This window comes from Aegilops tauschii, chromosome 2 (genome assembly GCF_002575655.3).
Source record: "Aegilops tauschii subsp. strangulata cultivar AL8/78 chromosome 2, Aet v6.0, whole genome shotgun sequence".
Lineage (NCBI taxonomy): Eukaryota > Viridiplantae > Streptophyta > Magnoliopsida > Poales > Poaceae > Aegilops > Aegilops tauschii.
Genome location: NC_053036.3, coordinates 635,732,424 through 635,744,249, shown reverse-complemented (window position 1 = coordinate 635,744,249; position 11,826 = coordinate 635,732,424). Strand labels below are relative to the sequence as shown.

Sequence of the window (11,826 nt, the reverse complement as noted above, 5' to 3'; positions counted from 1 at the left end):
GCTGGAGCAACCGCCGTCGCAACGGCGGAGCCCGAGGATGCCGCCGTCGCCACGCCTTTCTTACTTGAACAGACCAGTTTTCAAATTTATCCTCAACCATAGGAGCGATGGCATCGTCAGGGAAGGATCCGGAAAATCACGTGCCCACGGCGACCGGGCCTATTCATACCAGAGTTTTGTAGAGCGGGAATCACGTGTCGTCCGGTTGCTGGAGCTACTCAACTACGCCGCCGTAGCAGCAGCAGCGAGTCGTACGTGACCATGACCCGTTCACCCAAACAAGACCAAGCTTCCATGCATGATTGCTTGGGCACGCGCAGCAACAAGCCGGCCAATCAAGCAAGCAGGAGCAGGACGGCGGGCGCGCCTACGCCGATCGACCAGCAGCGTACGATTAGCGGAGCCGCGGACTGACGTCGGATCGAAACCGAAAGCCGGCCGAGTTACGGTGCTGCCGCCGCCGCCGCCGCCGCCGCGGCCCTTGTCCCCGGGCCGGCAGGTGCATGCTGACTCTCCAAAGCGCGTAGATCTGCCGGGTTGTCTCCTGCGCGTACCCTGAAGCTCGATCCACACCGGCCGCCCGGCCTGCTGGTCTCTCTCTCTCTCTCTCTCTCTCTCTCTCTCAAACGCGACGAGCGGGACGCGGAATGCATCACAGCGACGGAGGGAGGCAGAGACAGGCCCGGGACAACCGTGGAGCAGACTCCTACCGCTGGGACAACCGTGGAGCCGCCACCGCTGCCCCCTGTTTTTTAAAATAAATAAATCATTTTGGTTTCTTGTGTGCCAGAGATTTTGTGTCAGTGTGGATGGAACATCATCTGAATTTAAGAGTCAAACCGCTCTATCTACGTCCCGGTCTGATGATTTGGGTGTGATTGGTTCAAGGGGTAAATATGAGTGGGTTGAGACCATCCAGATTTCGTGAATGAGATGGTTCAGTCGTGGTGTTTGGTTAAGATGAGTGGATGCCTTTCTCCCCTGACTGGCTCTTGCAAAACTTGAGCTTATGCCCAGGTGAGATGAGGGAAAAGTTTATGCTTGTTCTGTGGAGGGCCCGACACCTACGAGATGACGTCATTCATAACAAAGGCAAGGCTACTGTTTGGGATTCGGTGAGTTTCTTGAGAAGGTATTGGGAGTGTTTATCCACCCCAAATCCCATTGCAAATAATGTCAAAGGGAAGCCCAAAATGCATGAGGTTCAAATGCAGCATACTAGTCATCTTTGCCATGCTATTGAATGGACAAAGCCTTCTGAAAATCACATAAAAATTAACGTCGACGCTTCTTTCATACGAGCATCAAGGTTAGCTGCGCTGGGAGCTATTGGTAGGGACATTCCGGGTGCGGTGCTGCTGCTTTCATGTTTGCACTGAAGCTGAGGAAGCTGAAGCTCAGGCCCTGTTGTTTGGCCTTAGCCAGGCACACAGATTAGCTTTGAACCATGTGAATTTAGAAACTGATTGTTCCGCTGTACTAACCGCTGTGAATGATTGCAACACTAGTAGAGCCAACTGATGGGCTTGCTATGTGAAGGGTGAAGGAAATGTTCAGAGAGTTTGGATCATGCACTGTATCCAAAATTTACATGGAGTGCAATGTGGCCGCGCATCAGCTAGCTGACTTTGCTAGAGTGAATGGTGATTTTTTTTATTCTAGCTGATGTGCCATAGGGTTTGATGCATGTAATTGCCTCCGAATGTAACCCAGGTTAAGTGTTTTAATGAGTTTTCCTTTATCCTAAAAAAAATAGATAACCCATTTTCAAGGTTGGAGGGGCAAAGACAGCTTGGATGCGTTTCTCGTATAAAAATAATCCCAAGACATAGATAGATTATCACATATGATAAAATCATGTGAGGAGCCAAATAGGGATTGGGGGACTTTCGCTCCGGCCAATTTCCTAGGAAGGGATGGTTCATTATCTTCAGAGCATAATTCATTTTGAACCCTGATAAGTGTCACACGTGTGGCACGAACACATGACAACTCCGAACGTTTCTGATAACAAATTTAGTGACGCAAGGATGACAACTTTAGTTGTCAAGTATGACAACTTTCTTTTTGGATGATAAGCTTCAATTTACTTTTTGGGCTTGTTTTTCCTTCTCGGATGTCAACTTTAGTTGTAAAAAATGTCAGGGCCGCAATGCTTCATGTCACATATGTGGTATTTATAATTTAGATTCAACTTTTGGTTAGAACCATTCATGGCTTTCTAACCAAATAACTGCTTTTTTGTACGGTCCCAACCCATTCTGAATGAACCCTTCAACCAAACGCACATAGCTCCCACAACAACAAAGGGTTCCAAAAGTTGGACGGGGGAATTCTCGCTATGTCACATTACATGTATAGGGGTGCTTATGTATGCACGCGATATGTGGAGTTGCAGGCGAACGTGCGCTCTAGAGTGGCGTGAGAGCAACTCTAAAGGCATGTACAATGATGACATATGGATACAGATGTCTGACAAAAAGTAGCTTGAGGTATCTACATTGATTTTTTCTCCTAATGCAAGCTACCACTAGTGGGCCTCATCAAATAATAGAAAATAAAGACTCTCACTACACATGCATCTCTACTCTTCACTTCAACCTTTTCAACTTTATGCACCAGACCATATTTTTTCTCCCCAAGCACCCGCCTCCTGCAGGGGTTCCCGCTGCTTCATCCGAACCTACTTTTCCTGCCATCTGATCCTACGTGACCTACGGGGCATCACCCTGGGGCTATGCATTGGCAACGACCTAATAGGTCTTGTAAAAACCTTCTTGTAAAAGTGGTTTTGCGAATGGCAGTATAATTTAGGGGAAGTTGTCAAACAACAACCTTTCTCGGTTTAGTAAACTTTCTTCCTTATTTTTTTTCTATTTCCCATTAAATAAGCCTAAGGCCCACAAGTCAGTGAACAAACGATTTTGCCTGTCACCATTATTGCCAAGCGAGCTGGGTGACCAACAGTAAGGTCCTAGTGCCGGCACGTGAAGGCGCAACGACGTGGCTGCATTGGGAGATCGATGTTGTGGGTCGCTAGCACACGCCGATGCGCTGACTAGGAGCTCCCCTAAGGGCTCGCAGGAACCCGATTTACTGTGTTACAGATCCGATTCGATGCTTACAATGCTTGTTTTAGGCATTCCCATACGTGGGGCTCACACCACAACTCGAGCATGTAGTGACAGGCCGGTCCATTTAGAACCTACTACCTCCGTCCTGTTTTATTAGTCCTCGTAGATTGGGTCTAACTTTGACCTTTGATTTAACTTTAAAAAAGTTATATACCCTAAAAAATAGTATCATTGGAAACTTCTTCCAAATGCGAATTCAACAATATAAGTTTTGTGACACACAACTTATAATTTGTTAGTCAAATCTAGGGTCAAATTTGGGCACAAATACAAAGAGGACAAATAAACCAGGACGGAGGTAGTAGTACATGGCACACTTTCTGCTTTGTTTTGTGAAGTATTTGGGAAGCTTCACAACCAATTTTGGGAAGCTTCTGGACCGGTTTTTCCTGCTTGTTTTCTTTCTGGTTTTTATGTTTGTTTCTTCTAGTAGTTTTGTGTGTTTTTTATTTTCCCCATTTTCAAATTCGAATTAGATCATGATTTGTTACAAATTTGTGGTAATTTCCTCAAATTCATGAACTTTTTTGAAATTTATGCACATTTTTAAAATGCATGGACAATCCACAAACAATTTTTAAATTTTTTGAGCATTTTCATGTCATGATTTGTTTTCAAATTTTTGTTTTTCAGGTTCATGGGATTTAAAAAAAATCATGAGCTTTTCAAATTCGTGAAGATTTTTTCGAAATTCACAAACTTTTTCAAATTGGGAACCTTTTAAAATTCGTAAATCATTTTAAATCTAGATTAATACCGTGTCAAAAAATCATGCACGTCACGTTTTTTGACTCTAGTATAGTGTCAAAAAATGTCTTACATTATGGGACGGAGGGAGTAGCATATATAAGACCGTGCCGCATACAGCAGTGTAGCGGAATTTAGATTAAGTTTCAACGGTTATGACGATAACCTTTTCAAAAAAATTATAGGCCAAATGTGCGAAAATAATAAAGACAAAGCATAAGGCAAGCTAACCAAGCGTGCATATAAGACATTCATAGGAAGCGCCATGCCGGCGGTGAAGACGGCCGGCGTACGTAGATGATAAGCGGTGATCCGTACGTTGTTGGCAGAGCTGGCCTTTTTGTAGAAGTAGGAGCAGTGATGATCCACAAAGAGCCCGATTAGAAAGACGAAGGCGGCGCCGGCATAACACACCGGGGAGGCCGATATCCGCACATCCACAAAGTAGTAGCCGCTACACTTTCGGTTTGGTCCGCGTTCCCGAGCTCCCCCTCCAGCAGGCGGCACAGCTCCACGATCACGGACGTCTAGCCTGCAACGCCGTGGAAGATTATCAGAGCTCCATTCAGATTAATTATCAGAGCCACGCAGTTGAAGATTAAGGTGAACGTGCAATAGCTAGCCTATTCATTGACCGAAAGTTTGATCATACGCGTATAGTAACATAGTCAAACCTATAGACTGAAGTTCTAAAAAAAAAAAACCTATAGACTGAACAAAAGTTTGCGTGCGCCTTTGTGTTCGATTTAACGCGTCACTAGTTTTTTGTTGATAAAAAAGGTTAATATTACCTCCTCAATCATACTTTCAGTCGCATAGAGTATGTCAATAATGTCGACTATACTGGGCCTTTTGTCCCTGTGCTCCTCCACGCAGCTCAGTGCTATCTGAGTGCATATAATCACTTGCTCGCAGTATGCATCTAGTGTCTGCGAAGAAGTACACGTTGGTTCCAGCCTGTTCCTCCAGTTTTCATGTACCTGTGTGTCAAAGTGTAGAGCTAGAATGTTATTTTTTTCATATGTAAACCATAGCATACTATTTGAATCATTGCTCTCTTTGTTATTAAGTGGAGAGATAACGTTCTTACTTGATCAAGAAACTCTTGATAAGGCATTTCAGCACTTCTAACGCGACCCTCAGGCCCTGCAATTATCTTTGTCATTATAACACCCAAGCTGAATATGTCAAACTTCTTCGAGACGTGGCCATTGAATAAGTATTCGGGCGGCATGTATCCCCTACACATGGAAGCATAAATATAGCAGATATACACTGTTAATGTTGTAAGTATATTTTGATTCACTATAAAAGGGATGCACTCACTTACATTGTTCCCCAACGACTCTGCGTGACCCTGGTTAGTTCTTCATCAAAGATCTTGGCCGAACCAAAATCAATAAGTTTTGGAATCATATTCTCATCTAGCAGTATATTGTCGGGATTTAGGCCCAAATGGTAAAGTGATTCTTTTAATCCTTCGTGTAGGTACTTCAAACCCTCACATGTCCCCTTGATAATTTCGTAACGACTTTGCCAGTCAAGTCCACAAGATTCGTCTGCAAATAAACAAATAGAGATTGTGTGAACTGAAAATAAAGGCAACCATTTTTGTTTACACAGTAAATACAACATCATACCAGAAAGATGTCTTTGAAGGCTCCCCATGCGCATATACTCGAAACAGAGCACTCTATATGTTGTTCCACCAAAAACTGTTCTACCGTGGAACTCCAAATGTTGACGTTGTGTTTCATAACAGTAGCCAACAAACCGTACAATGTTCGGATGGTTGAGCTTCCTGAGGTTATCAAACTCATTTTGGAATAGCTCATCGTTAATTGATAGCGTGTTATCATGCAGCAACTTCACGGCAATTTCTTCTCCATTTTCAAGCTTCCCCTGTGCAAAATCTAGTATCAGGCTATCAGCCCTCCATGTATATCACCAATTGACAAATAAAAAACACGTAACTATGAGACCATCGATGCATGGTTAGTTTGTTGTCTCATATTTTAGTACGAGAAAAAAAGTTGTGCAGCATGCATGCCCTGAATGAATCTTACCAAGTAAACTTTTGCATACGCGCCTTGACCAATTGCTCGCTCCTTGGAGAAATCATTTGTGATCTCTTCTAGTACTCGGAGAGAAAAACTTCTTGGTTCCGTAACCTTCTCAATATTCTTCTCTTTCAAAGGAGTAGCTTCATTCTTTGATGTACTACCAATAGTAATGTGTTGGCTGGTACAAATAAAAATCGTCACCCGCGGAAAAATAGGAACTGTGCACGAACACGATATTATGATTTATGACATATAGGTTCACGAGGATGTTCCCATCTGCTTGTTTTGTTAACAACAGAAAATTTGCTCAACACCTATTTTTCAATATGTATTGTATTTGTAGCTCAACAGGTTTGAGGTATGGTTTCCCAGCATTTTGGTAACCAAATTGGTTCTAATTTCTAACCTGTTGGTTTTCCTTGCTTAAAAATCAAGTTTTGGCTCATGTTCTGAACATTCTTCGTCCTGCAGCCTTGGGGGATATTTGGAAATGTTAACGGGACTCATTTTCAGTAAAAGCACTGGTCAACAGCAAGGAGGTTAGGCATCTCTGCTGCAAGTCCTCGCAATCACAATCGGATAGTTGGTGGACAAGAACGTACGACTACTTGACAAGCTAAGTGCGAATTGCTGCGGATTGATCGGTGAACCTCTCATCCGACATGGCTCAGCGACAGTTTCTAGAGGAGACGCATAGAAATTAGGCCGCATGTTGCCTTCACCCTGATGAAGAAGAATGCAATTGTCTAAGTAGTTTGTGACTGTTGGTCCTTGTTCTTCTTTAAACTGGAAATCTGAAGGAGCTTCCGAGCTTTCCTCCCAGCGTTTATTACGATAGTTTGGCTTCATTTTACGAAATGGGGAAGGGGCAACTCCTATCTTTCTAAAGAAAGGTTTTCAGGGATGGCTTGCAAATTACCATGAAAATTATTACGGCACTAGCAAGCGTTGTGGTGCCCTAGCACAAAATAAGGTTTTTGTTATAAAGGAAGCAGCATTGCCACAAGATGTACTTACCATCTGATACTGTAGCAAATCCAAAAATAATATCTGTGTGAATAGGAGACAGAGGAGGTCTGTGTGGGGGATACTGTAGCAAATCCAAAAAATATATCTTTGTGAATAGGAGACAGAGGATGTGTGTGTGTGTGGGGGGGGGGGGGGGGGGGGTCAAATTACTCTAGCTTTCAACTCGTTGAGCCGGAGGTTTCAACTAGAAGAGTTCAGGATGTTGACCAACAAAAGTGCTAGTTTCAGCTTGCGAGCCACATATTTGAAACAAAAACACATATGCAAAACAGGACCACAGACTTGGCATTAATTAGATCCAAACTATCAACTTCCCACATGCCAATTTTCTAATTCAGGCAACTCAGATTTCTACCCCACAAGAAGAAAACTAGACCCTCCTACGACACCAACTCCCATTAGTTTACAGCGACAGGCAGGCATGGCGACGTGCTATGATCTGCAACCCAGTGGGGAGTACCCTTGGCGCACACAAGGATGGGAACAAGTGGAGGCGGCACATCGTCAGTGGGAGATCTTACCCCGGAACCTCCTAGAGTGGAGGAGTGCCATCATCGATTAGACATGGAAAAGAAGAAGAAAACATCGAGAAAGAAACAGAGGAATGGAGAGGATTTGGGCTGAAATCTGGGCGGATGGGAATAGATCGGGAAACAATAGGGCACACAGGCAAGATGTCGGTGGAAGCGTGTGGCTCCTGTTAGTGAGTGCTCGTGTTTCCAGTTATACGTCATATATTGGCTCTAATGATAAAAAATGATATTAGGAAAACATGATAAAAAAGCGGATTTTATCATCTTTTTTTAATCAAAAATGATAAAATTCGGATTTTGGGGAGAGCCTCCTAGCGCAATGGCGAGTGCGTTCTGTTTCCACTCAAGCCACCTGGGTTCAAATCTCCCCACCTACCTAACAACGAAAGTTAAGGGAGGGAACTTCCCCCCTTAGCCTCGTTTTTTTGATAACTAGACAAATATTGTGAAAACACGCACCTCTAGTTACAAATGAAAGCATGAATGGTCTTCCTCTAGTTTAAAAAAACACATCTAGTACTTTTTTTACAACTAAAAAAACACATCTATGTGTGTGTATTAGCGCCTCTCATTGTGTTCATATTACCTTGTCCATCGGTGATCCGGGTCCAACTCTTTGATTATGGTTTCAGTCTCGTTCAGTTTATCAATGATGTCCAGTATACTGGGTCTTTTGTTCTTATCATCAACCGTGCAGCTCAGCGCTATTGCTATGCATATGTTCACTTGTCGGCAATATGCTTCTACTGGTTCAGAATTAAGCCATGTTTCCTGCAGCCTGTTCCTCCAGTTTTTTTGTACCTATGAAATCAAAGTATAAAGCTAGACTTGTGAAAAATGATCATTAATCTTTAAATGAACTGTAAGAAATAGTGATTTGTACCTGATCAAGAAAGGCTTGGTAACCCATGTCGACACGTAAGGAGATGGCTTTGGGCCCTGCAATTATCTTTGTCATTACAACACCCAAGCTGAATATGTCAAACTTTTTCGAGACGACGCCATCAGATATGTATTCTTGGGGTATGTATCCACTGAAAATGGCAACACAAATACAGAAGATGTACAATGGTTATGTTGTAAGCACATTTTGGTTCACTAGAAAAGGAATTCGCTCCAACTGAAAAAAGGGAAACGAATTCACTAACTTACCGTGTTGCTTCAACAGGATGTGTGATAACCATGGTTAGCTCTTTGTCAAAGAGCTTCGCCGAACCAAAATCAGCAAGTTTCGGTACCATATTCTCATCTAGCAATATGTTGTCAGGTTTTAGGTCCAAATGGTAAAGTGGTTCTTTGAATTCTTCGTGGAGGTATTTCAATCCTTCGCAAGTTCCCTTGATAAGTTTGTAGCGCGCGTGCCATTCAAGTCCCTCACATTCCACTGCATATTTAATTGAAGAGTGTCAATAAAATGGTAATATATATAGACAAACTTTTTGGCTTCACATGCTAGATGCTCCAACTGGACAAGCCTCTCCCCGTACCAGAAATATGCCTTTTAAGGCTCCCATTTTGCATATACTCAAAGCAGAGCGCTCTGTATATATCTTCAGCAAAAATGGTTTCTCCCTCGTGCAGCATAGGCTTATGTTGTGTCTCGTAGCAGTAGCCAACTAACTGGACAATGTTGTGATGCTTGAGCCTCATCAGACTTTCAAACTCATGTTTGAATTCACCATTGTCAGTTCCTGTCGTATTTTTATGGAGCACCTTCACAGCAACATGTTTCCCATCGCCATTCACACCCTGTTCATGATTTGAAAAGCACAAAACATGCAAGTATCAAACTCTGTTTGGTTTGACACATCACACTCGTGTGTATGTAATAAGCCACTAAAAATCAAACATATGCCATAAATGAATTACCTTGTAGACCGTTCCGTATCCACCTCGACCAATTACTCGTTCAGGGGAGAAACTATCCGTGATGACTTCCAAATGTTGTATTGATAGTCTCTTTGCATTTTCTAACTTGGTACCCAGGGTACTGTTTATGCTGAGAGAAATTGAAACCTTAAGTGTTAGAAATTTAATACTATAATGTTGCCTCCATCAGAAACAGCATGTACCATGTAGTATTAGGGGGTGGAACATTTGGAACCGGAGCAAGTACTTCTCTAACTTGCGCAGTTAATATGCTCAATATTTAATGAAACTTCCCTAACATTCATATATACTGTGCGTATTAGGTTTGGAGGGATATATATTGATTACTGAGGAGCACGAGTCGATACACACAGAGCATAGCATGCACATATAATATAGGCAGTGAGGCACAAAAGGTAAAGCAAACAAGATCAAAGTATTCCTCGTAGAAGATGAAATAAGTGAGAAGCAGATGAGATTCAGATGTAAAAATGGTGCACCAGGATCTACAAGGTAGCCAGTCCGGGGATTGAGCAGAGCGTAGAACTAACCTGGACCTGGATCCGGAGCTGGATGTGGAGGGCTGAGGAAGGTCTTTGCCCGTGGGTGCTCCGTCGGAGCCGCCGGGAGACGCCATGTCAACCGCCCTTGTCCCTCACGGGAGGAAGGGGTGAAGTTCTGATGATGTGATCTAGCTTAGACTAGCCACAGTGGGTAATAACATAGAGTAGTAACATCGACATGTTACTAGTCTATGTTACTACCTCTATAGTGGGGAGTAACATATGTGTGGTAACATGGAGCACTTCATTTATTAGGCTATAGACACATCTTGCCTTGATATGTGTGATGTTACTACTACTACTAGTAACTAGCTATGTTACCACTTTCCACTCTTCATTTATTACTTGCCACATCATCTATTTTATCTAGATATGTGTGATGTTACTACCTATGTTACTCCCATTGTGAGTAGTCTTAGAGGCCTGACGTCGCTCACGCAGCCAGAGTCAGTAACGAAGTAAACTCAGCTGACGACCCAGTTGGCCAATTATTGGAGGGCGGAGACAGCGTGTTTCCTATACTACGCTCACTCCCTAGTTTTGTCAACCTTTCGCATAGAGCCGAAGGGGGAGAGCAAGCAGTGAATCCGGCTTTCGGAACCTTCTAGAAGATTCCTGAATCGGCTTTTTGCCGGTATTTGTTTTTTTTTTCAAGTTTATTTAGAAAATCTTCAGAAAATTTAATAAATGTTCTTGTTTTCAAAATTTGTTCACAAGTTTAAAAAATGTTTCTGATTTTTAAAATTTGTTCATGTTTAAAGAGATCGAAATCTAAAAAAAATCCCCTGTTCAAAAATTTGTTTGAAATTTCAAGAAAGGCTTAATTTTTATTTTCACAAATTTAAAAAATGCTCAGGACATTTTAAAATATTCGTGTTTTAAAAAATAAGTTTGAATTTAAAAAAAATCATGTTATTCAAAATTTGTTCACAAATATTTTTTTTTCTTGTTTTTAAAAATTTGTTCAAAGATTCAATTGTTTGTGTTTATAAAATACTGTTCATGTTTGTCAATAAAATGTTCAAAACAATCAAAACATATTCGGATAGGCCGCTGTAGATAGTTCCTAAATGTTCGTGTTACATTAGTCACTAATACTCATCAGCTCCGGTGGCTAGCTACATGCCACCAACCGGGGAAGAGGGAGGGGCGGGGGTGTCACGAGTTCCATTCCTGCTATTTGGGATTTTTCACCGCTCACTATGGTCAATGGTTTTTTTAGGGGTCAATGATGAAAGTATCCAACGGCCGATGGGATGGGGAACGGCCCAAGCATAGGAAGAGCCCACAATGGCATGTGATGATGGATGTTTTCCCTTGGGAGTAACTAACTGGGGTTTACCCTTGGCTGGGTGTTTCAGCGTGCACTTTCCTGGTGCGGGAGCATAGCACATGCATTTGTCGAATGGCTACTATTTGCCGCATAAGAATTTTACCCTGAAGTGAGTTGTGTGCTATAATGGGCCGGCCCATTCTGGGTTATCATTACGTATGTTCCCACCGGCTTATTTGATAAAATATGAAATATTTTCAAATTCATGATTTTTGTTTCTTTCACAACCTTTTGAATCAAAGAACATGTTTAAAATTCGAACATATTTTGAAGTCCAATAACTTTGTTCAAATTTGCCAATATGTTTCTTAAAAAATGAACATTTTTCAAAGTCATGTTCCCTTTTTTTGAAATACTGTTTTAAAATAGAAACCCTTTTTAAAAAAAGAAAAAAAACTAAGTGAAAGAGAACTAAATAAAATTTACAAAAACAGAGAGCGCTCCCCCCGGCCCACACAGGCTGACACAAATGCCCCCGCAAGGGTGCGTGTTACCTATCCTTGCGACACGCTATGAGCTGACTAGGAGGTCATGCTTTGATGAAGTGATATATAG

At 42.3% G+C, this 11,826-nt stretch overlaps 1 protein-coding gene across 3 annotated transcripts; it reads right to left on the bottom strand.

The window, feature by feature from the left end:
• Positions 1-3,935: 3,935 nt before the first annotated feature.
• LOC109772563 (receptor like protein kinase S.2) lies at positions 3,936-10,076 on the bottom strand. 3 transcript variants are annotated; one of them, XR_012203616.1, is made up of 12 exons: positions 9,927-10,076; positions 9,376-9,505; positions 8,994-9,255; positions 8,659-8,890; positions 8,390-8,540; positions 8,093-8,307; positions 5,948-6,122; positions 5,522-5,783; positions 5,212-5,440; positions 4,972-5,027; positions 4,673-4,861; positions 3,936-4,413 (listed from the first exon to the last, which is right to left on the bottom strand). XR_012203616.1 is itself a non-coding variant. In XM_020331239.3 (12 exons), the coding sequence occupies exons 1-12, from the start codon at positions 10,010-10,012 to the stop codon at positions 4,399-4,401; spliced, it is 2,097 nt and encodes a 698-aa protein (XP_020186828.1). In that variant the 5' UTR covers positions 10,013-10,076; the 3' UTR covers positions 3,936-4,398. The 3 variants fall into 3 exon arrangements, 2 of the variants coding, with proteins under 2 accessions (XP_020186828.1, XP_073365467.1); XM_020331239.3 differs by having other exon boundaries at positions 4,972-5,122; XM_073509366.1 differs by lacking the exon at positions 3,936-4,413 and having other exon boundaries at positions 4,673-4,881; positions 4,972-5,122.
• Positions 10,077-11,826: the final 1,750 nt, after the last annotated feature.

Coding starts and splice junctions, on each gene's coding strand:
- LOC109772563 (XM_020331239.3), bottom strand. CDS start 10,012: ATGGCGTCTCCCGGCGGCTCCGACGGAGCACCCACGGGCAAAGACCTT. Junction 8,541..8,658: donor CATCCTGTTGAAGCAACACG/GTAAGTTAGTGA, acceptor TGCCATTTTCAG/TGGATACATACCCCAAGAAT. Junction 4,862..4,971: donor ATCAAGAGTTTCTTGATCAA/GTAAGAACGTTA, acceptor TTTGACACACAG/GTACATGAAAACTGGAGGAA.